The sequence below is a fragment of the Sceloporus occidentalis genome, unplaced genomic scaffold, assembly GCF_023333645.1.
Source record: "Sceloporus occidentalis isolate IW3139 unplaced genomic scaffold, rSceOcc1.0.p SCAF_39, whole genome shotgun sequence".
Lineage (NCBI taxonomy): Eukaryota > Metazoa > Chordata > Lepidosauria > Squamata > Phrynosomatidae > Sceloporus > Sceloporus occidentalis.
Window position 1 is genome coordinate 4,467,342 of NW_028317019.1, and position 25,851 is coordinate 4,493,192.

Consider the following 25,851-nt stretch of genomic DNA (forward strand, 5'->3'; position numbering starts at 1 on the left):
CCTCTTTCCATCTGCCAGCTTTGTGCTGGTTTTGGGGGGAAATGAGAAAGTGTTGGGAGGGAGGGACTGCCAACAGAATTAGGAGATGCATTGCAGGCTATGGACAGTTTGCGGCCAAGTAAGGTCCAAAACACACGGCAGCAATAGTCCAGTTTGAGAGCGCTTTAACTGTCCTGGCCCCGTGCTAGGGACTCCTGGGAACTGGAGTTTATTGTGGCACCAGAGCCCTCTGACAGAGAAGGCTCAATGTCTCACAAAACTACATTTCCCAGAATTCCCTAGGACTGAGCCAGGGCAGTTAAAGCAATCTCAGATTGGATTATTGCTGCAGTGTGTTTGGGACTTAGGTGACCCTTGGCAAGTCACACTCTCTCAGCCTCAGAGGATGGCAATGGCATCCCCTCTCTGAATAAACCTGGAAAGGGAACCCCATGATAAGGTTGCCTTAGGGTTGCCATAAATTGGATTAGACTTGAAGACACACATGAAGAACAGAAAAAAAGTCGGCAATTATTTCACAGGTTGTACATGGGAATGGGAGGCAGTGTGGTGCAGTGGTTTGAGTGCAGGGTTACAACTCTGGAAGCCATGGTCCAGTGCCCCAATCCTCCATGAAACCAGCTGGGTCCCTTGGACAAGATGTCACACTCTCTCAGCCTCAGGGAAGGCAATGGCAAACCTCCTCTGAACAACTCTTGCCAAGAAAACCCCAGGGAAGGCTCTCCAGAAGTCGGCAATGACTTAGAGCCACTCCACAAAAAACTACAAAGCCTCAAGAAAGAGCCAGTGTGGTTTAGTGGCTGGAGCATTGGACTATGACCCTGGAGCCCAGGGTCTGAATTGGCCTCTTGGCCACGGAAATCCACTGAGTGACCTTAGGCAAGAAGTCACACTCGCTCAGCCTCAGAGGGAGGCACTTGCTAAACCACTTCTGAACAAATCTTGCCAAGAAAAGCCTTCAAAGGACTTCCCTTAGGGTCACCATAAGTCAGAAACAACTTAGAGGCACACAACGACAACAAGAGCAGTAACAGCACTAACACAAGGCAGCTTGGGAGAAAAGAAGGAAGGAAGGAAGGAAGAAGGAAAGTAACAAAAAAAGAAAGAAAGAAAGAAAGAAAGAAAGAAAGAAGACTTGGGAGTTGTAGTCCTCGGTTGAGAGGGATTGGAGTGGCCTTACTGCAGGGCAGGACCAGTGTTGGTAAGAAGCCTTGAACTTATTTCCTGGCATGTTTTACCAAAATCCATGGAATCCACCCCATATTACACGGAATATTCAGTCAAAATCCCTTGAAAGTTCCCGTAATGTTAATAATAATAATAATAATAATAATAATAATAATAATAATAATAGGATTTATTTATATTTGTATTAATATGGTGGATCTTTAGCAAATAAATGTAAACCTAATTGAATAAAAATAATTGTAACTTATTTCAACTCTCAAAATTACCATTGGACCAAACAAAGAATCTTTCAGTCCTTCTAATACCTTTAAGATACTTATTTGGACATGAAGGGGGGGCCAGGAAGATTTATGCAAAATAGAAACGTGTTCGGCTGCAACCACACTGCAGAAATAATCCAGTTTGACACCCCTTTAATTGCCCAGGCTCGGTGCTATGGAATCCTGGGAATTCTAGTTCTGTGAGACATTGAACCTTCTCTCTCAGCAAACTCTGGTATGATAACAAACTACAATTACCGGGACTTCATAGCACTGGGCCATGGCAGTTAAAACGGTATGAAACTGGATTGTCTCTGGAGTGAAGATGCAGCCTGAGTTGGTTCCAAGACACACTGCAGAAATAATCCAGTTCAAGACCACTTTAGCTGCCGTGGCTCAGTGCTAGGGAACCCTGGGAATTGTAGTTTTGTGAGAAAGAGCTCTGGTGCCACAATAAACTACAATTCCCATACATCTGAGGAAGTACGCTTAAGTCTAGGAAAGCTCATGCTGCCAACTTTTCTTTTAGTGAGTCTCAAAGGTGCTACACGATCTATCTATCTATCTATCATCATCACCATTATTATTATCATTATTAAATTCAAATGCAGCTGAAAAAGTGGACTTAAATTGCAATGCTGATATACTGTAGAGACTCTTTCTCTGGGGCTGTGATCTGAAAGCGTGGAGGCAATTCCCTTGTCAAATCAGGGAATCCTGGGAATTGTAGTTTGTTGTGACATGTATGTATATATACAGTATATGTATGTGTATATATGTCTCTGTGTGTGTGTGTGTGTGTGTGTGTGTGTGTATATAATGTGTGTATATGTGTGTCTATATGTCTCTGTGTGTCTGTGTGTGTGTGTATCTGTGTGTGTTTATGCATGTTCAACTGAGGACTCAGAGAAGGTTCTAGAACATACTCCATAGTCACAAACAGCACACAAAATGGCTGCCAGAACACAAAATGGCCGCCAGTGTGGCTGGGGCTCCAGGGTCCCTCAGTCCCTCCTGCCTTGTTCCATATTAACTGCAGGAGGAGCCTGTGAGGGTGGGGCAGGGGGCGGGGCCTTCCAGCTCCTCTGCTCCCATTGGCCAGATTAAAGAAGGGGTGGAGCTTCTGCCTCTCTATTTAGCTCTGCACGCGGAAGAGTGAGTGAGAAGGGGACAGAGGAGACAGAGACAAGGAGGCAGAGAGGGAGAGGGAGAGGGAGAGGGAGAGGGAGAGGGAGAGGGAGAGGGAGAGGGAGAGGGAGCGGGAGCGGGAGCGGGAGCGGGAGCGGGAGCAGGAGCAGAGGGACAAGGCCTGGAAGTGGTAGGTTTCACTACTGCACTGAGGCCTCCAAGTGCTGAGCCAGAGGTGGCCATTTTGTGCTGCTTGTGATTGTGGGGAATAATATTCTGGAACCTTCTCTGAGGCCTCAGTTGAACAGAGGCTTCTCTTTCTCTCCTGAGGCTCCAGTGAGAGAGGGAGGCCAGGCTCCTTGGGCCAAAAGGAAGGAAGTGTATCTCTTTGTGTGTCTTTTGTGTTTCTTTTCTGAGAGGATAGTTTTAATACAAGCCTTCTTCTTCTTCACAAACATTGGGCTTTGGCTTCAAAGAGGAGGCTAGTCCCCCAAACAAGGCCAGAAGTGGCTCCTTTGGGAGGTTTTAAAAGTCTTCTCAGTTTCCTTATTAAGAGATTTTCAGGGAAGAAGGAAGGAGACAGACCAGAATAACTCATATTACCAAGAATGAAACATAAAACAAACAACAAAAATAAGGATTATAGACTAAAACAAACTACTTAATTTTTTAAAGGAAAACCATTATTAGGAGGGTAAAAACAAGACATGGGTGCTTCTATCCTTTTACAATCGACTCAGGATGTATCTGCACTGCAGAAATAATCCAGTTTGAAACTCCTGGCTCCATTCTATGGAATCCTGGGATTTGTAGTTTGTTGTGGCATGAGAACTCTCTGGCAGAGAAGGCTAAGTGTCCTAAAGGTAAAATCCCAGGATTCCATAGCACTGAGCAGTTAAAGCGGTCTCAAAGTGCCTTATTTCTATAGTGTGCATGCAGCCTTCTTCTGAAAGGGGCTGATGCTGGGGAAAAGCACTGGAGACCTCTGCAGGTTTCAGCAGATGGTTTATTTATTTATGATGGACTGATTTCACATCTATCTATGGGAACATAACCAGGGGCCTCTCTAATTCCCCATCCCCTAATTCCCCCCCCCCCCACTCTAAAAAGGCATGGAGTATCTGTTGAGTAGGGGAGCTGAAGTAAATCTATGCTAGGTCCAGGGAGCTTTCTTTGGTGGAGAGGGAGGAAGGGAATGCCCACCTCTGCATTGGGCCAAAGGAGGCATTTGTCACCTGCGTATGTCTCCAGCAGGATGCTGTTCTTTGTGTCTTTGAGTGCTGCAGGGTTTCTTGCCAAGTCAATCCTAATCCTGTTCCCTTTTCTCAGGACCTTCATCTCGGCCTCCTTGGACACGGCTTTGGGCCTCTCTTGCTAGAAGTGACCCAAGTGCAGGACAACCAGGATCCCCCTGCCCACCTGATGGCCGAAACAGAGGCCAAGCAGAGGGAGTCGGGCTCCAACAGAAAGAGGGTCCTGAGGTACAACAGCTCTTTGGTAAGTTGCCATCCTTACTATTAGTTTCATCTATGTCTGGTCCGGCTAATGAAAGCAAGCGGAGAACATATTGTCCCAGTTTGGCAGAAAGAGTCCTGGGTAATCCTCTGTCACCTCATTTTTTCAGGGGCTTTGAAAATGTCCTATTTCACTCTCCTCCTCCCACATTCCCCCTTCTCCTCAGGTCAGTTCAGTTGCTGAAAAATTTGTTCCAAGTTCAAAAGAGTGTTCATCCCTTCCACTCAAAAGAGGGGAGAAGGGAGGAGAGGAGGAAGCAGGGTCTTGCCCTTGCCAGGAGACGGAGGCAAAAGCAAACTGCGGTACCCTTCCTCGCTTGTGTGATCTTTATTATACAACTTTGGCCGTCTTGACCACCTTCTGGTGTTGCTTAGCCACATGTGTCTTGCTTTCCGCATCTGTGAAATGCTGGGGGATATGGGAGAATATGTCTAGGCCTAAATTGAGGGTGGGCCCAGTGGCCTCAAACCCAGAGCACTCCCCAGAACTGTTTTTAACAATGAAATATACCTCTGAAATTAGGTGAGATATGGCTAAATGCACTATAATTCATTGGTGACTAAATGTACTATACATGTTGGGATAGTCAGTATCCTAATCAATCAATAATATTCCAGAAATGGCCTAAATTATATTCTTTATTATATTGTATATTATATTGATAGGATTCGAGACAAACTGGATCTCAAGGGCTGTAGCTTTTTCTGGCTTGCAGAATTTAAAGTTTATTTCCTGGACTAAATTGTGAATTGTTGAAAAATAATTGCAATGCACCATGTGCTTTCCTCCCCTTTTGTTTAGTCACTCTCTGGATGAGGGCTATTTTCTGTTGCAGGTGACCTTTGCGGATGTGGCAATATATTTCACCGAGGAGGAATGGAAAATGTTGACGAAGAAGCAGAAACTTATGTACAGTAATGTGATGATGGAGAATTACGAGAATGTGGTCTCTGTGGGTAAGGAACCTGAATCCATTGCCCTTCCTCTGAAGACTGAGGGCCCTTTCATAATTCACTGTCAGAGCGCTATGATTCCACTTTAGAATTATAGCATCAAAGAGTTCAAATAGACCACAAGGACCATCTGGTTCAATCATCTGCCATGCAGGAAAAGCACCCCCAAGAGATAGCTATCCAGCCTCTGTTTAAAGACATCCAAAGAAAGTGACTCCACCAAACTCTGAGGGAGTATATTCCACTTTTGAAGAGCCCTTACTGTCAGGAAGTTCCTCCTAATGATTAAGTGGAATCTCTTGTCCCTGTGGCTTGCATCCATTGCTCCATGTCCTTTTCTCTGGAGTAGCAGAAAGCAAGCCTGCTCCATCCAGAATATGACATCTCTTCAAATATTTGAACAGGGCTATAATATTACCTCTTAACCTTCTCTTCTCCAAGCTAAACATACACAGCTCACTAAGTCATTCCTCAGAGAGCATGGTTTCCAGACTGTTCACCATTTTGGTTTCCCTCCTCTGGACATGGTCCAGCTTCCCAACATCTGTTTGATTTGTGGTGCCCAGAACTGGACACAGGATTATTGCAAGAGAGCCCTAACCAAAACAGAATAGAGTGGCATTATTACTTCCCTTGGTCTTGACACTATACTCCTATTGATACAGCCTAGGATCACATTGGCCTTTTTAGCTGCTGCATCACACTGTTGACACATGTTCACCTTGTGTTCTACTACCATTCCTAGTTCCCTTTCACACGTAATTTAATTGTCATAACAACTTCCTGTGGAATCTTGGAATGTCTAGTTTTAGTGAGGCAATATTGTTCTCCACTTTGTAAGGATTCTAAATATCCAATCCTAAACTGCCAGTTCTGGAATTTTGTGGGAAGGACCCATGGAGATTAATGCTTCTTGCCCCTAAATGGTCCTCAGCCCATTCCTGATCAAGTTTCCTGGCTTTTGAGGCTCTGGAGAGGCTTTGTGGGAAAAAGGCCTCCCTTGGCCCTGCAATGGCTCAGAGAGGGCCCAACAGTGGCAAAAAAGCCTCCATTCCCGAAAGGGATGCTGTGGGATATTGAGGGGCAAACTATTATGCCAAATTTTTAGGCGACACAATGTGGGGTTGCCTCTGAGATCCCCTGGGGTCCAATGTGACCACCCCACTTCCCAAGAGTAGTCCATCCCTTTCTTAGAGATGCCCTAAGGTTGTTTTAAGGCTTCTCCCTTGCACTTGACCCTCACTAATATCAAAAACGAGGTCCCGGAGCCCTTGTTCTGCCTTCCCTAATGCATTAGTTGTAGTCTTGCCAAGAAATGACCTCAAAGTGTCCCTTTTGTGCATCACACTCTGTGGGTGTGTGTCTCTGATAGAGAGATGGTGGCAATGTGAAAAACATAAAGGCAGGGAAGAGATGCTGAAGGTGAAATGCTGAAGCAGTGCAGATGGGCAAGAGGGAAGGTTGGAGAGCGGAGGGAGAAAGGGAAGGGGATCAGGCCTCTGGGAGCCAGGAGGGGAAGGCAGGAGCAAAGCCAGGATCGCCTAATTCTGTGCGGAGAGGAAGGGACTTCTGGGAAGGGCCAGGAGAGAGGCCTTGGGGATTGGGAGGCAGCCACCAACCTCACAGATTTTAAATTTTGGTTTGAGTGAACTTCTGAGAACCAGCTCAAATCCTTCTTTGACAAGGTTTCCCATGATATTCTTGCAAACAAGCTTGTAAAATGTGGGCTAGACAAAGGAACTGTTAAATGGATCTGTAATTGGTTGACCGGCCGAACCCAAAGGGTGCTCAACAATGGCTCCTTTTCATCCTGGAGAGAAGTGACCAGTGGGGTCCCACAGGGCTCTGTCCTGGGCCCAGTGCTATTCAACATCTTTATCAATGACCTGGATGACAGAATTGGGAGCATACTTATCAAATTTGCAGATGATACCAAATTAGGGGGAATAGCTAATACCCCAGAGGACAGGATCAAGATTCAAAATGACCTGAATAGACTAGAAAGCTGGGCCAAAGCTAACAAAATAAAATTCAACATGGAGAAATGTAAGGTATTGCACTTAGGGCGGAAAAATAAAATGCACAGCTATAGGATGGGTGACACCTGGCTGAATGAAACTACGTGTGAAAGGGATCTAGGAGTCCAAGTAGACCACAAGTTGAACATGAGTGAACAGTGTGATGCGGCAGCTAAAAAGGCCAATGCTATTTTAGGATGCATCAATAGAAGTATAGTGTCTAGATCAAGAGAAGTAATAGTGCCACTGTATTCTGCTTTGGTCAGGCCCCACCTAGAATATTGTGTCCAGTTCTGGGCGCCACATTGAGAAACTGGAGCGTATCCAAAGGAGGGCGACAAAAATGGTGAAGGGTCTGGAAACCATGCCCTATGAGGAATGACTTAGGGAGCTGGGGATGTTTAGCCTGGAGAAAAGAAGGTTAAGAGGTGATATGATAGCCCTGTTTAAATATTTGAAAGGATGTCATATTGAAGAGGGAGCAAGCTTGTTTTCTGCTGCTCCAGAGAACAGGACCCGGAACAATGGATGCAAGCTACAGGAAAAGAGATTCCACCTGAACATTAGGAGGAACTTCCTGACAGTAAGGGCTGTTCGACAGTGGAATGCACTCCCTCGGAGGGTGATAGAGTCTCCTTCCTTGGAGGTCTTTAAACAGAGGCTGGATGGCCATCTGTCAGGGATGCTTTGATTTGGATTTCCTGCATGGCAGGGGGTTGGACTGGATGGCCATAGTGGTCTCTTCCAACTCTACGATTCTATGATTCTATGATTCTTTTTAGACATATTTAGGGGTTCCATTTAGCAATTATGTGTAACATCTATGAAGGGAGGAAACGGGGACACAAAAACTCCTTTTTCTCTAATGTTTCTTTTGCTTAGCTCCATGGTTGATTCAAGACATCCTTTGGCGGGTTACAGAACGGCAGCCTCTGAGGCCCCGATCCGCCGCTTTTCAGGCTGCGGGGAAGCGGCAAAGGGCCACTTCCCTGCGGCCTGGAAAGGGTGTCGTTGAGGCTTCAAGCCCCAAGGACACCCGGCGGCGACGGGGAGGAGGAGAACCCTTTCACCTTTGTGTCGCTTGCGCAGCCATCTAAATGCTGCGCCCAGCGACACAAACGGCAAAAGGAGCTCCGTTTTGGAGATCATTCTGAGGCCGGGGAAAGGGCACACTCTGCGCCCTGGCGTAGCATGACGACGTCACGTCCGCACCGCCCCGTATTGAGGCAGCGTGCTCATGACGCTGTAATGGTGGCGCAGTCTACATAGAGTGCCGCCATTTTGTACGGACTGGGTCTGTATTAGGGTTAGGGGTGTCCGGAAGGGACACCCCTTGCTAACCCTAGTATGGACCCAGTCCATACTTTAAGGCCCGTGTGTAACGGGCCTTTGTTACCCAAAATGCTGGAGTCTGGGTGGACACCCACAAGTGCTATGCTTTTAGGGGAATTTGGTACTTAGCTCAATAGAACGAATTAGGTTTACTGGGGCAATAGTGACCTCTAGATTCAGCCCAGCTATAGCAATTCCTGAATCAAACAGATCTTCAGAGGCATTTGAAATAGGTTTTTGTGTTTTATTTAGGGGGAAAGCAAAACACACAGACGCATATATATAAGTGTTCATGCACACACACAAGAACTAGGTAACAAAGGTGGGTGTGGTGAATAGATGTAAGGCTTTGATAATGGTGATACATTATCTATCCAGATCTTTATTCCAATTGTTGAGGATTTGAAATAAGGAGAGGTCAGTAGTTCCCATGACAATTGGGGTTGGTGAGTGCATTGAAGTGTTTAGCCATGAAAACAAACAGAGTGTCTATCTGTAACTGGACTGACACCGGAGAACAGCAAGTCGGGGCTGATATTTATACTGAAATTGGTTTCTGCTTGGGGGCAGAAACTGTGAGTTCAGAAAGGTTTATATCACTTTAGAATATTTCCTTTGTGGAGGAAGAATGGTGTGAAACAAACTGAATGCAATGGGTGTTTGATGCAAATACATCAGACAAAAGGCATTAGCTCACCGGCTCTCAGATTCTTGTTGGCTCTGAATTTTGATCGCATTCACAAGCCAATGTACGCTACAATCTGAGGGTGATGCACCCAGATACAGCTCAAAAATATCATAGCAGAGTACGGAAGCAAATATCCAGATATAGGCATTGGCAATGCAATGACCACTTTTCACACTTAAAAATAAGTCACACACATAGTCGATTTCATTGAAATCCTTGGAGGTTCTCTATCTTGAGTTGCAAAATAATACAAATATTTGCAAGCTCTCCTCTCCAACTTCCATCAACTTCACCATCTCTTGCTCACACAACTCAGATCCAATCCACTCCAATCCTCATGTGAGGTGCATACTGTATTGGTTGTGAGTCATCTCCTGGTGCCACATAGCATGAAACATCCTCTGCAGTTAGCTTGCATATGCCATGTGCTCTGACTCAGCAGTCTATGGCCATCTCACAGGATATGATGCCACCTGTCAATCAAAGTATTTTTGCACATGTTTAATTAAATTTTTTTTCCAACAGTCCTTTGACTATCTTCTTCCACTGATTCCCTCAAGGCAGTTCCCATACAGTCTCTTCTTTGCTAGCTCCTATGAGTAAGAATGCAACCATTCAATGGATTTAGAGGCATAAGCAGCAGGGTCATGCTTGAGTTACTCACAGCAACTTTATTAATTTAATCTCTAAGAAGGAGGGATTAATGAGGGCTAAATCATGCGGTAACACCCTCCTTTCTTAACGCTGATTTTCAGTCTCATCTGTACTTGTCCTTCTTTACAGAAAAACATTTGAGTCATGAGAGAGTCCACACAGGAAAGAAGTCACAAAAATGCCAGCACTGTGGGAAACATTTTGCTTACAAGTCAATCCTAGTCATGCATCAGAGGGTCCACACCAGGCAGAAGCCATACAAATGCCAGCATTGTGGGCAACGTTTTTCTTGGAAGTCAAACCTAGTGATGCATCAAAGATTCCACACTGGAGAGAAGCCATACAAATGCCAGCATTGTGGGAAATGTTTTTCTTGGAAGTCATACCTAGTGAGACACCAGAGACTCCACACAGGAGAGAAGCCATACAAATGCCAGCATTGTGGGAAAGGTTTTTCTCAGAAGTCAAACCTAGTGACACACCAGAGAGTCCACACAGGAGAGAAGCCATACAAATGCCAGCGTTGTGGGAAATGTTTTTCTCGGAAGTCTGACCTAGTGAAACACCAGAGAGTCCACACAGGAGAGAAGCCATACAAATGCCAGCGTTGTGGGAAATGTTTTTCTCAGAAGTCTGACCTAGTGATACATCAGAGAGTCCACACAGGAGAGAAGCCATACAAATGCCAGCGTTGTGGGAAATGTTTTTCTCGGAAGTCTGACCTAGTGATACATCAGAGAGTCCACACAGGAGAGAAGCCATACAAATGCCAGCGTTGTGGGAAATGTTTTTCTCAGAAGTCTGACCTAGTGATACATCAGAGAGTCCACACAGGAGAGAAGCCATACAAATGCCAGCGTTGTGGGAAATATATTGTTACGAAGTCATACCTAGTGACACATCTGAGAATCCACACAGGAGAGAAGCCATACAAATGCCAGCGTTGTGGGAAATGTTTTTCTCGGAAGTCAATCCTAATGATACATCAGAGAGTCCACACAGGAGAGAAGCCATACAAATGCCAGCGTTGTGGGAAATGTTTTTCCGAGAAGTCAAACTTAGTGAAACATCAGAGAGTCCACACAGGAGAGAAGCCATACAAATGCCAGCGTTGTGGGAAATGTTTTTCTGAGAAGTCAAACCTAGTGAAACATCAGAGAGTCCACACAGGAGAGAAGCCATACAAATGCCAGCATTGTGTGAAATGTTTTTCTTCAAAGTCAGACCTAGTGAAACATCAGAGAGTCCACACAGGAGAGAAGCCATACAAATGCCACCATTGTGGGAAATGTTTTTCTTCAAAGTCAGACCTAGTGAGACATCAGAGAGTCCACAGAGGAGAGAAGCCACACAAATCCTAACATTATATTTGTCAATAACGAATACAACAAATATATTTTCAATCCCGCAGTGCAAAGAAAAGGCCCTTGTGATCTTATTTGTAAAATTTGTCTGTCAATATGTCTCTATGTTTTCAAGTTGGATTTTGTTAAGTTTAGGTTTTAATTGCCAATAGTATAGATAATTGCTTTGGGTTGTCAATTTGGCTGGGGATTGTGGGTTGTGGTGTAGGTTAGGTAGATGGGAGGTTGGGATTTGATGCAGCTGGTTAGAATAGTTATGGGAATTATAACTTTTGCAATGTGTGGGATTTTGGCTTAAGAAAGTTGGGGGCAGGTATTAACAGAAAGGGCTAGTTTCTGGGAATGGCAAAGGGGGCCTTGTTACCTTTGGGGCATAGACTGTGGGAATTGGAGGTGGGGGCTAGGTTTGGAAGAGGGTGATGTTTTAGGTTTTAGGGGTTTTAATATATTGTTTGTATTGGAGTGGTCAGTTCTGGCTTAAACACTGAATTTCTATGTCTTCTCAATAAAGTTCTTTACTGTTTCAACACACTGGACTTTGATGCACAGAATTTCTGAATTTGCCCAGAACTGACCCTTTCTTCTCTCCTCAGTTCTCATCTCCATTCCCAGCCATAAGAACAGCACAGACACACAGACACAAACATACAGGATACACAGAGAGAGCTATATTTCCAAAGCAGAGCCTTCCTTTCCTGCCTTTCCCTCCTGAGTCCAGCTCTGCACCTTGGGCTCCATTGCGGTCTCCTCAAAGGAAGAAAGGAGCGAAGGAAGGGGAGGCCACTGAACCCCGGCGCATACCTTCCTTTCCCACAAAGGCCGCCAGCAGAATAAGCAGCAGCATCTAGGACCTGGAAATCCCTGTGCATGCTGAGGAGGGGCCTTTGGGACTATATGCGCCTGCACAGTCTCAGCCCCAGAAGCCATTGCTGCCCTCACAGTCTGTTCTGAGGGAGGGAGGGAAGTGGGGAGAGCCCTTGTTCATTCAGAGGAATGGCTGGAGGGGAGAAGCCCCTCTTCTCCCCCCCAAAGAAAGGCAGGAGTCCTGCAAGGCCTCCTCTCCCTCTTTCCTTCCCTGCCCCCTCCTTGGGGGATTCCTTGGGTCCCGGGTACTTGGGGAGTTATTATGAGAAATGAAGGCCGGTGGGACCCTTGGAGAGAGGCATGGCCATGGAGAGGAGGGGGATCCAAAGGTAAAAAGGTCTTTGAGGAGCCCCCTCCCTCGTGGAAAGTGGGGCCGAGGAGAACCCCTCTCTTCTGATGCCTCATTTGGGGAAGAGTTTTGTGCCAAATAGAAAGCATCACACAGGATAGGATTCAGTAGCATTTTTCTTGGGGGGGGGGTTCTCTGGAGTCCTGGGGGAGGGGGCTCTGGGTGGAGAGAAGAGCCAAAATCCTCTTGGCCAAAGCCAAGAGGAGGGAGATGGAGGGACCTCAAAACTCTGGCAATCCCCTGTCAACCTGGGAACTAGGCTTAGAGATCCACAGGATCCAGACTGGGCATCCTCTCTCACATACTTATCTTTTCCTTCACAACAACCCTGCAGAGGAGAACCAACAGAGAGACCCACAGCCCCAGAAACACACACACTCCCAGATCTGGGAGCATACTGAAAGGGCTTTTGACCCCCTTGAAGAGATGTAATAATAATAATAATAATAATAATAATTTATATTCCACCTTTTCTCAATGGAATCAGAGAATTACAGTAATAAAATAATATACAATTTAAGAAATACAATTAAAATTCCAAACCCCCAACCCTTCTCCCAATTATAAAAACATTAATCAACCCTTTAAAAACCTATTAAACAGCAAGAAAATTTAAAACTTTCATAACACAATACAGTAAAAAAAGCTTTTCGGGCAAGAAATGGGTCATTTTCTGAAGGAGAGGTGGGAGGGCAGGAACGATATACATCAATAGCAATTTCCATAACACGATGGCAAGGGTAAGGGTCAGGAGGAGGGGGAGGCAAGTCAATAGATTTAATCTAGTCTGGAAAGAGGTCCGTCTTAATAGCCTTCCTAAAGGCTTCCAAGGTGTTAATAGGACGGATCTCATCCGGAGGTCGTTCCAGAGTGAACCAACACCTTGGATCTTGCCCGGAAACTAATGGGCAGCCAGTGGAGGGATTTAAGAACCGCTGTAATGTGGGCAGTTCTAGAAGTGCCCGTAACCAACCTGGCTGCCATATTCTGTACCAATTGAAGTTTCTGAACTTGTCACAAGGATAGCTCCATGTAGAGTGCGTTACAGAAGTTGAGCGCATGTACTACTGTTTCAAGGTCTCCCTGCTCCCCGCCCCATGTCTCCGAATGATCTCACCCAGCAGCTTCATGTAAATGTTGAATAGCATTGGGGACAGAATCACGCTTTGAGGGATGCCCGACTTGAGCTCCCTCTTGGATGAACAACTGTCCCCAAGGAGAGTTGGGAATTGGGGCACTGCTTTCCAGTGGTTCAGGTCCTACACCTGAACCACTGGAAAGCAGTGCCCTAATTCCCAACTCTCCCATATGTTCCAGAAGGATACTGTGGTCAATGGTATTGAAGGCCGCTGAGAGGCCTTCAATAGCACCAGCAGGGTCCCACTTCCCCTTTTCAAAGAGCTGTCGATGCTCAAACGGAGATCGCTGACTAAGGTGACCATGGCTGTCTCAACTCCGTAACCCTTCCTAAATCCAGTTTGAAATGGATGTAGAAAAATCCATTCCTTCCAAGATTGCTTGGAGTTGAATGGCGACTGCCCTCTCCATTACCTTGCCTAAGAATATTAAGATCCAAACTGGCCTGTAATTGTTTCTGTCCAGAAGTCAAGGGGAAGGCTTTTTAAGGAGTGGTTTAACCACCATCTCTTTGAGGCAAGATGGAAGAGAGCCTTCCCTGAAAGATGCATTAGTTATATCTTTAGCAGCATCTTGATGGTATTTCCCCCTGGATGGCCAACCAAGACAGCAAGTATCGAGAGAGCAAGTCCTCTTTTTCATACTGCCAAGGAGCTTGTCCACATCCTCTGTACTAACTGACTCAAATTCATCCAGAATAACAGTATAGGGGGAGGCTCTGGATACCTCTCCTGTCACCTCTGTCGTAAGGCCAGTATCCAAATCTGCTCTTACCTGAGAGATTTTGTCTGCAAAGTAGTTATTAAAAGCATCACATCAGGCTTTTGTAGGTTCTAATAAAGAGTTCAGGATTCTGGAAGGTATATATTAAATGGGACAGTGTTGAAAAATATGTAGTTTGGCAAATGGGTGATATAACCCAAGAAAAAGGTTTAGTTCACAGAGACTGGAAGAAACTTAAAGTAAAAGTTGAAAGAATAGATGTGTATATGCAGAACATGTTCACGTCTATAAACTTCACTGTCAAACATACTGGTGGCGACCAGATGACAGACAAGCGTTGGTGGGACCCCAAAAGCCATCAACCAACTGGAAAAGGAGATTCAACAGAGGGAAAAAGACCAAAGATTGTGATGAACTATCTAGAGAACGGGATGATTTTGATAAGGGACACTTTGCGGTCTACAGAAGAAGATGTAAAGATTGCTCAGCGCACTCAAGGAATGTGGTCCAGTGAAACAGGAGGAAGCAAAGACTTTTTACTAGATGAGGTGTTAAGTCCACAGCCGGTAAAAAGAAACACGTGGTCAGTTACAAGGACTGATCCAGAGAAGACTCCTAAATCGGTCTGAAATTTTTGACCGCCAGCACTTCTTTACTTTCTTTAGGAATCAAAGGCGGGTTACATACTGCCATTTGGGACGTCCCCAGGACATCCCAGTTTAAAAAGGAGGCATCTCTTCCAGATGCCCCTACTCCTGTTACGGACTCTGTCTGTAACAAATGGCAGCGGCCGTTCCACACGGCCGCCGCCATCTTGACGTAGCGGACGCTGTGTGTCTGCACGTCACGCAGCGCTTATGACGTTTTTGGACATTTTGGAGCTTCTTTTTTGCTCCGCAAGGGAGTCGCACAGTTTGGCTGCTGCGGCTCCCTCGCGGAGCAAACAACAGCGCCGGCAAAGCGGCGGTCTGTAAAGCACCAAAGTCTCATCTAGTCTCCATATCAGTTCCTTAGGTTTATTCTTCAAAGACAATAAAATTGGATTGTGATCCAATAGGATTTTTGGTAAGGTTTCTACTGCTTCCACCATTGTGCTAATAGTTGGGGAAGTCAAGAACATATCTATTCTCCACCAGGATTGATGGGTGTTTGAAAAGAACGTGAATCCCTTAGACAGACCCTACTTCATTCTCCAGTATCTTCTAACGTGAAGGCTTCTTTTAATTCAAAGAAAGATTCCGGCAATTTCCCTTTCTTATATAAGTATATTTTGTTGTCTGCTTTTTTATCTATCTGCGGGCATATCACCCCACCCCAATCTCACATCATTAAGGTCCTATAGCAAATATGGTCTGGCATTTGTTTTTTCCGTTTTCCAAAAAACAGGCCATTATTTCCTAAGGGTCCATAAACTCCCACCATTAGGATCCTTTGGTCTTGTAAAGTAACTTCTACACCAACCAAGTATCCATTGGGGTCTGAGAATACCTCTTTAGATTCTCATTTATGCTTTACATACATCACTACACCTTTTTTCCTCTTTTTTGAGGCTGCTATGTATTCTTTCCCCAATTTGTCATTTTCCAACAATCTTATATCCTCTTCCTTTATATGGGTTTCCTGAAGGCAAATGACATCAAGTCTCTGTTTCCCTCAATAATGAAAAAGTTTACCTTGTTTTTTGGGCTGTTAATTCCTTTAACATTCGATAATAGGAGATCCGTCTTTTTCCGTTTCATCTTCATATTCTCCATCTATATCATCCTCTCTTGTGTTTGGATCTGGTTTCCTAAGCAATTCCCCTTCTTCTGTTTCTTCTTCTAAGCTCTCTTCCTCCTTATCCTCTTCTCCTTTTCCGGAGTTGTTTCTTTCTTTTTTCTGACTGTCCCTTTTATTAAGTTCTTTTTCATTCTCATGTAGAAAATGTCTTCCTTTTTGTACCGAGTTGATTGGTATCTTTTTTGCTTGAATTGTAAAGATAGGCCCTTAGTTCCCATTTGCAGTAGATTGCATTGCAGCACAACACCTTACTCAGTGGTCCATATTCCTTCCTCTTCCTTAACAGTTTCCCAGAGATAGCTTTAAACATTAAAATTTCATTTTCTTTAATTCTGAATCTTGTATGAAAGTGTTGCTGTAGAATTGCTTCTTTCATTTGAGTCCTAACAAAATAAATCACGATATCTCTGGGCAGTTTCTTCTGTTTTGTGACCCAGGAGCTTACTCTAAACATCTTGTCCACCTCAAGGAGAAAGGTTTCATTATCTAGGTCCATAAATTCAGCCAAGGCCGGTATTATCCTTTTATATAGATCTTCTTCTGTTCGGGAAGACCTCTTATTCTAAGACATCCCTCCCTAAATCTTTGCTCTAATTTAATTCTTTCTGCTGTATCTTCAGTATGTTCTTCTGTTAATCTCTCTATCTCTTTTCCCATTTTTTTATATTCTTCCTCCAGGAATATCACTCTTTCCCTGGTTTGTGTTAATTCTGATGTTATCTTTTCCAGAGAGTATTTATGTTAAGCAATGGGGTGGACATTAAACCAACAGCATCCCCAGACCTTCCCTAGTCTTTAAGCTGAGGCAAATACATTTGATGTGGTCCATCTTACGGATAGGTATCCTGGCCAAAGCAAGATTGTCTTTATGGACCAAAGCGACGTCCCTTTACCTGCTCAAAGACTGAGAACCCGGCTGGTAAGGCCTTATCCCAGGTGGCTGAGCTATCATCACCAGCCAGGTCTCCATGAAACAATCCAGCTCAGCCTCTTCGTCCAGAAGGAGATCTTGGACTATCTGCGGTGTATTTTTGACTGACCTGGCATTACACAAGAGCAGGGAAAGGTTCTGTGGCTGGTTTGGTATGCTCTCCAGCTCTTTTGGGATAGCAGGGCGAATGGAAGGGGAGAGAGAGATTTGTCAGGGTCCTAATTGCAGCCCATCTTGCTACACAAAAGGCAGTACTTTGAAAAAGGAACAGCTTTTATTGAAAAAGAAGATACATGCAATAGAAGTGACTTTTTTTGTCAGGAATGAAAGAAAGTATGTATATACATTTCACTTTTATAACCATATCAATTAACCCCATCCTATAACCAATAAAGCTAATTAATTAGATAGCCCTTCATCCAGGATTCTGGCAGTGTTTCTAAAAACAATTAAGCTCTCATGTGCCTTTTCTCAACCACTGCACCTGTGGCCTTGTACCACAGAACTCAGCGACACAATAGTTTTAATTAACATTATGGCTTAACAATATATATATGAAACCCCATCAATCCCAATCTAATATGATACCATATGAAAATATAATAAGCATAAACCCATGACAACATATTACAATATAAAAATACCAATAACTCTCTATGTTCCCCCTCCTTTTACAGAGACCAGTCTTTTAAACTCCAGCTTCTGTTAGAAGGGTGATTCCCACACATTCCAATCCTAGCAAACAAGAACATACTTTAGCCATGATCTCTCTACCTCTTTCTAGTATCTTCTATTAAAGCACATATTCAAACATATTATTTCAACCCACCATAAATCCCATTTATCTTAACTCTAATTTAATCCTAAACCCTTATGGCATGAATCCCTAAATTAATAAATGCATGAATAAAGGGATTCGTGACATATAGCAACCTCAGGCTGGTGCTCCTTGCCTGCAGCAATGAGATGGGACCATTGTGAATTTAGGCTAATGCTACTTACCTGAACGTTTGAGACTTGACCATTGCAACCTGAGGCTGATGCTTCTTCCCTGAAGGATTGAAACTGGCCCATTGTGATCTCAGGCTGATTCTCGTTGCCTGAGAGACTGAGTCTGGCCTATTGTGACTTCAGTCTGATGCTCCTTGGATGAAGGATTGAGACGGTACTATTGTGACTTCAGTCTGAGCAGGTGCCTTCTTCAGAGGAACTAGCGCCAAGCCCAAGACTGGGAAACCCCCTGAAGCTCACACCATCCAGGCCACCACTGGAGGATTTGGGTTTCCGGCCCCAAACTGGGGAAAGGAAGGCTGTCAGGGGGGGAAAGTGACAGCCTGGGACCTGGCAGTGGGGGAGTCGCTTGATAGCCGCCCCAGCAAAGAAGAACCCCAGGTAGAAGTTTATTGAATGGAGGAATACAGAAAGGAATTAAAGGACCGTATGAAGTGGATGGTGTCCAAGTTAAAGATGTAAGAGAAATGTGTGAGTTCTGACTTAAACCCAGAGCTGAAGAACCAAAGAACCAAGGAATGGTGTTTTAACACAAGCTAAAGAACTAAACAAGCTGGTTCTGCGCAGAGCATTGATGTGAAGGAGGGATTTGGCAACTGAGATGAGGAATGGCTGAGGAATTTGGAAGCTGAAGCTGGGTGCTGTTCAGGTGTGTCGAACTATAACTGTAAAGGTGCTTTTTCTCCTGAGTGGCAATAAAGAGGAACTGACAGGACAATGGACTAATTTGAACAGAACAACCTGCCTTTGAACAGCTGTCTCCTCCCGAAAAGAAGAAGTTGAGTAATGGGCGGCAATATTGCAAGACTTCAGCAACCAAAAGCCAGAGAGAAGAAAAGTATAAGGAGCCTTGGCTTTCACCCTAATTTTGTTGGCACCAAATGCACAGCAATGATGTCATCCCCAGCCTTCGAGGACAACTGATCAATGTCCGGCGGAAGGAAAGTGTGTGAGAGTATTGTATGAATCTGTGAGTGAATGAAAGACCTCTTGATAATCAATGCTTGTATTATGTTTGTGATTTAATAAATGTTACATGTATTATGTTTAAACTCAAATTTTGGTGTCTCACTGTCTGTGTTATCCCTTCTCTGAATCAGTCCACAGAAAGAGACATTTTCATTACACGCTCTCAGGTTAAACAGGTTGCCCTTACAAACTTGGGCATAACAAAGATGTGGAGGAGGAAGACGTCAGAGGCAAACTGAGGGCAGCTGATGCTCCTTGCCTGAAACATTGAGACTGTCCCATTGTGACTTCAGTCTGATGCTCCTTGCCTGAAGCATTGAGACTGTCCCATTGTGACTTCAGTCTGATGCTCCTTGCCTGAAGCATTGAGACTGTCCCATTGTGACTTCAGTCTGATGCTCCTTGCCTGAAGCATTGAGACTGTCCCATTGTGACTTCAGTCTGATGCGCTTTGCCTGAAGCATTGAGACTGTCCCATTGTGACTTCAGTCTGATGCTCCTTGCCTGAAGCATTGAGACTGTCCCATTGTGACTTCAGTCTGATGCTCCTTGCCTGAAGCATTGAGACTGTCCCATTGTGACTTCAGTCTGATGCTCCTTGCCTGAAGCTTTGAGACTGTCCCATTGTGACTTCAGTCTGATACTCCTTGCCTGAAGCATTGAGACTGTCCCATTGTGACTTCAGTCTGATGCTCCTTGCCTGAAGCTTTGAGACTGTCCCATTGTGACTTCAGTCTGATGCTCCTTGCCTGAAGCATTGAGACTGTCCCATTGTGACTTCAGTCTGATGCTCCTTGCCTGAAGCTTTGAGACTGTCCCATTGTGACTTCAGTCTGATGCTCCTTGCCTGAAGCATTGAGACTGTCCCATTGTGACTTCAGTCTGATGCTCCTTGCCTGAAGCTTTGAGACTGTCCCATTGTGGTTTCCAAATCCTTCACCATTTTAGTCGCCCTCCTTTGGAGGTGCTCCAGTTTCTCAACATCCTTTTTGAATTGGGACACCCAAACTGGACACACTATTCCAGGTAAGGCCTGACCAGAGCAGAATAGAGTGTCACTATTACTTCCCTTGATCTAGACACCATACTTCTATTGATACAGCCTTAAATCGCATTGGCCTTTTTAGCTGCTGCATTGCACTGTTGACTCATGTTCAACTTGTGCCTACTTGATTCTTAGATCCCTTTCACACGTAGTTTCATTCATCCAGGTGTCCCCCATCCTATATCTGTGCATTTCATTTTTCCTCCCTTAATGCAGTACCTTACATTTCTCTGTGTTGAATTTCATTTTGTTAGGTTTGGACCAGCTTCTTAGTCTATTCAGGTCATTTTGAATTTTGATCCTGTCCTCTGGGGTATTAGCTACTCCTCCTAATTTGGTATCATCTGCAAATTTGATAAGCATGTCCCCAATTCTGTCCTCCAAGTCATTGATAAAGATGTTGAATAGCATATAAAACAAAAACATGAAACAAGTTAGACAAGGCAACTGTTACATGGATTTGTAACTGATTGACCGGCCAAACCCAAAGGGTGCTCAAGAATGACTCCTTTTCATCCTGGAGAGAAGTGACCAGTGGGGTTCTGTCCGGGGCCCAGTGCTTGTTTAATTTGGTTAACTGCTATTAGTGAATTGCCAAGAGTGGCCACCAGGTGGCGCTCCAGAATAGAAGTTGGTGAGAAGCCCAAAGAGGCTGCAGTGCCCTGAGTATCCACCAGAGGGCAGCGTTGTATTAGGAATGTTCTTTATTGATTAAAACATTAGTCTATGGGGACTAATGTGATTTTCCATTGGCTCCCCATTCCTGAGGGGGTGTGGCCTCCTTCCCATTACCTGGACTTTCCTCCACTCCCATTGGCTGCCTATTCCCCACGAAAGGTTTCAGCCTTATCCCAGCAACAATGGAGCGAACAATGCACCCCCCTGGTTGCCCTGAAAGTGAAAGGAGCACCGGAAGGAAATGGGGGGAATTGCAGCGCTGCATCATGGGAAATTTGCAACCGGGGGGTTTGCGGTGGTGAAACAGAGCAGAAGCGAAGCTACATTCCACACCAGACCAATTCGGAGTGGAATCGGAGTGAGCTTGGAAGCGATTTCTGTGCATTCGCTTGTTACCGATTTCAGCAAAATGAGGGGTCACTTTGGAATCACTTCGGAAGCCCCACGGAAGGAGCCCCATAGAAAGGAATCGCGTGTGATAACACAAAACGTTGTCGCCTGAATTCGCATCATTGGACCCACAGTGGCTTCGGATCTGAGCTGCATAGAGCTGCAAAAACCTCCGTGTGATAAACACAGTCTTTGAGATTTCACAAGGCTCTGTGGTTTTGGGAACAAGAAGCTAATTATCATAATTGTTGTTAATAATAATAATAATAATAATAATAATAATCTCATTCTCCCTCATAAAGGGACACAACTGGAATTACAAGTTTAAGACAATAAACTCTCTTTCCCTGGAGTTTGCACCCATTGCTCCGTCTCCCGGTCTCCTCCGCTGGGAGGAGGGAGAGTGTGGAATTCTGGGAAAGGCTGGCGGTTGGCATGGAGCCTGAATAGGGTTCTAGAAGGCTGGTGGTTTTGACTGTTGGCTGCTTAGGAAGAAGAAGGGCTCCTTCTGGGTTTCCTTGGCAGGAAAGGCAAGGTGGGTGCCTCGAGATGTCAATGGGGGATCCCCACATTTGGTTCCTCTGTGAGAAGGATGGCTAAAGGGAAGAGCCCCCATTTTGGAGCCAAGGATGGGGTCTGGAGGGTCTTCTGTAGGGAGGCAGCCTTTGGGGGCTGGAAGCAAGGAAGCCCCCCTCCTCTTCCCCTCTTCTCCAGCTGCCAGGCCTCCTCTCCTCTCTTGGGAGTCTCTGTGGAGCCCTGAGAATTTGGAGAGGGATCCAAGAGAATCAAAGGGAGGCTGGGACCAAACAACCTCAGAATATGGTCAAGATTGCAAGTTTCTTTCTGAGGAAGGAGTGGCAAACTAGGAGAGGCTGCAGCTGTTTGCTTTTGCCTGAGCCTCTGGGAAGGGCCCCTCTTCTCCTTTCTCCCTGGCTGTCTTCATGGAGGGCAGACTCCTTTTGCCCTTTGGATTCAGTTTGCAGCAATGGCAGTGAGCTCAAAAGAAGGGGAGAAATGGCAGGAGGAGGAGGAAACTGTGGCCTTTGAAGAGCAGCTGAAAAGGTGGGAGGGCAGAGGATGAACCAGGGGAGGGTCCCTACCAAACTGGGAGAGATGGAGGGTATGCAGAAGGACCTGGGCCTGGAAATGGAGGAGGAGAAGGGGGCTTGCAAAATGACCTCCATGGATGAGGAAGCTGCCCAAGTCCATGGCATACAATGGTCCAGTGAAATGATGTCCATGATATAGGAGCCAGTGTGGCCTAGTGGTTTGAGCATAGTGGAACTACAACTCTGGAGATCAGGTTTTAAATCCCAGCTCCAACATAGAAACTCTCTGGGTGACTGGGCAAGTCACACTCTCTCAGTCTTAGGGGAAGGCAATGGGAAACATTAAATATAGACATTTAAATATTGCAATTGCTATGGTTGTTGTTATTGCTGTCTATCTATACATTATGATTTTATGTAGATTATTGGAAGAAAAAATTTAAAAATAGACCCATTAAAATCAATCAGACCCATGAGTCCTACCCAGCCCTCCTCCTATTGACATCTTTGGGAGTGATAAAGGCTGGGGCCAACCCTAGGACTCCAATCCTAGCCCCATTTTCTGGAAATTAAGGGGATGTACAGGCCGCCCCTTTTAGCGCCAGATCAGGGCCACGACAAACACGCTACTTTTTGCAGCTCCTTTTTCCACTATGATGAGGCTACGCTGTGGCCCTGATGTGGCCTTTCCGTGGGGCAAAAAGGAGCTCCTTTCTGCGCCAGGGAAAAAGTGCCATATCTGCCAATGGTGTGGCTTTTCTCCACTCCTTTTCTGCATCATCAGGATGTAGCGCCAGAAGAACACCGTGATGTCACCTGTGATATGGTGCAATGTGCAGCATCACACATGCGGGAAGAGTCAGGGAGTGCGCTGTGCAGACTCCATCTTCACCCTCATGCCAGCCAACGATGCTGGTCTCTACGCCCCGAAAGGCCCAGTGAACTGTCTTAGTCTTTCAGTATTCACAATATTCTCTCTCTGAGGGTTTGGAGGCAAGACTAATAATAGTAATAATAATAATATCAATAATTAATATCCTGCTTTCCAATGGATTTATTTTGAATTTTAGGGAAGGTTCAGGTTTGGTTTGCCCTTAGTGCTGTTGAATTGTATTTTCTGTGGTCCATGAAAGATTGCATAAATGTGTGCACATAAAAACACTTTGTATTTTCTGCAGGTGTGGAAAGAACCAAGATGGCTTCCAAAGGAAGGAAGAGAAGAGAAAGGACCCTCAATTCCTCCTTTGTGGAAGAAACTGGAGGAAAGAAGACCTCCGGACAGGTTAGTGCCCAGACCTCCTTTTTTGTGGTGGAGCCATTGGGAATTTGACTGACTAGGATGCAATGGGGGTGTTATTTACAATCCTTTGTCTTTCAGCGGAGGCTGCTTTCTATTGCAGATCACCTTTTGAGATGTGGCAGTGTTCTTCACAGAGGAGGAATGGCCACTCTTGAGTCCAAAGCAGGAATTTCTGTACAAAGAGGTGATGATGGAAACCTATGAAAATGTGTCCTCTGTGGGTAAGGACACATCGCCCTTCCTATAGAATGGGGGCAAGTGCTCTAGAACACTACATTGCATGCAACACTGGTCCGAATTCAATTTTTATAGCAACATCCTGTGAAATCATGGAATTTGTAGTCTGTAGTTTCTAGAACTGCCCACATTACACTGGATCTTAAATCCCTCCAATGGCTGCCCATTAGTGTCTGGGCAAGATACAAGGTGTTGGTTGTAACCTTTAAAGCCCTACATGGCTTGGGTCCAGACTACTTGCAGGAGTGCCTTCTTCCACACAATCCTCCCTTCACTGGAAAAAGTCTCCTAAAGCCTAAGAAGACTAGATTGGCTACAACAGCCCAGAGGACCTTTTATTCTGCCACTCCTAGTCTTTGGAATGACCTGCCAGAAGAGATCCATCACATCTCCACCTTAGAAGCCTTTAAAAAGGCTGTTAAGACAGATCTCTTTCAGCAGGCCTTTCCAGATTAGGGCTTTTCACTGTCACTGACACTTTTATTGCTACCAATACCTTGGCTACCTTGCATAGATAGAGGTTCTCCCCTCAGCCTCTCCACCCTCATTTTAGCCCATTTTTCCTTTTTCTTATCTGTATTGTAATTTATCTTACTTAGAGCCGATATAGACAGGCCAAAATAAAGCTGCTTCTGGTCACTTTGGAGGTATGCTATTTAAATGATGCATGTGTCCTAAGAGGCCAAAAGCCATGACAAAGCCACACTACAATCCTAAGGACAGGAGCGCAGCTTTGGTGCAGCTTCTGGCCTCTTAAAATGCATGTGTCATCTGAACAGTAATAATAATAATAAGAAGAAGAACAAAAATAAGAACAAGTGTGATGTATGTTTGAATTGTAATTTTATTGATTGTATGGTGGAATTTGAAGATTATTTACAGTTTGACCTCAGTATCTGCTGAGGTTTGGTTTCAGGACCCCATGAAGTAACCAAAATCCGTGGATGTTAAGTCCTATTACAAACAATGGGGTTGTAGTATGATGTGCCTTACATAAAATGGCAAAATCAGGGTTGGCTTTTGGGGGATATATTGAGATGCAGAATCTGTGGATCCTGAGAGATGACTGTGAAATGTTAAAAAGCAATTGAAATCATCCTATTAAGAGAAATGTAACCCATGTCATTGGACTCATGGAGAAGTGGTCAGATGGAACCAAGGAGAATGTGTTTCTTTGGTTGGTTTCCTTGGAAAGAATTGGGAATCTTGGCCAAGGTGGGAGTTGAGTCAGTTGAGGCTGAGAGAAGGAGGAGAGACCTCAGGAGAAGAGCATTTCTCTGGGTTAGTTTGCCTGTTTCCTATTTTATGTTAGTGTTTTGAGTACTGTCTTCCTTACAGGGGAACCTACTCCTGCTTTGTGAAGGCATCACAAGTTGGACTGGTTGATCTCACCTGAAAGCATCCTTCTGGAGGTCTTTAAGCAGAGGCTGGATGACCATCTGTCAGGGATGCTTTGATTTGGATTTCCTGCATCGTAGGGGGTTGGACTGGATGGCCCTAGTGGTCTCTTCCAACTCTACGATTCTATGATTCTATGATTCTTATTCATTCATTCCTATTGTACCTTCTTTTAACTGTATGGTTGTATTATTTATTACATTTCATCCCATCTTTCTCCCATGGGTGGGTCTCAAGGTGGCTTAGAATACAAAATGTAGAATGAACAAAAGCATCTTTGGGTCTGCAGGAGGAAGAAGAGGAGGAAGAGTATATAACCAGGAAACATTTGACATTGTACGTTTTCTGCCACTCATATCATGCTGAAAACATGCAGAAAAGAGTATCCATTGAACTCTTCTCCTGCATCACATTTTAGATGAGCTGATGTTCCTCTTTACTTAGCTGTCCAAAGCAATAGGCAAGTTAAAAAAATTCCTCCCACCTTCCCTCCCACCCTTCACTTTCACATGGCTCCTCTCTGTTTGTTCCCCTCTTCAGTGCGAAGAGAAGATGCAGCCAGTCAGGAAGGCCATACAAGATCTGGACAACCCAGGCAAGGGGTGCTTGGTGGAAGAACTGGAGAATCTTATGCTCAGCTGTCTGTTGAGATAGGCGACCACATCGGCGAGTGCTTGAAAGCTTATTCCAACAAGCAGGAAACTATACTTTGGCGAAGGTAAGCCTCAGCTACTTTCCTGCCAGGCCTTTTACCATGGAATCCAATGACCCCAATGGAAAACCCAGGACAGGGCTATAGAAAGGGAGCTTGTTTGGCTCTCGGTGGCTCCCCTTGAGTCCAATGGACACGGCAGATTGCGGTCTGGAACATAGTTGAATGCAGGAGCAATC

General features: G+C 44.9%; 1 protein-coding gene across 1 annotated transcript in view; it reads left to right on the top strand.

Annotated features, from left to right (window-relative positions):
• Positions 1 to 8,253: 8,253 nt before the first annotated feature.
• LOC149290445 (uncharacterized) overlaps positions 8,254 to 25,851 on the top strand; it is a 55,666-nt gene continuing 38,068 nt past the window's right edge. Inside the window, exons 1-2 of the mRNA XM_089489335.1 lie at positions 8,254 to 8,266; positions 9,866 to 11,049. Of these exons, the coding sequence (XP_089345461.1) occupies positions 8,254 to 8,266; positions 9,866 to 11,049 (1,197 nt within the window). The remainder of the gene's footprint in view (positions 8,267 to 9,865; positions 11,050 to 25,851) is intronic.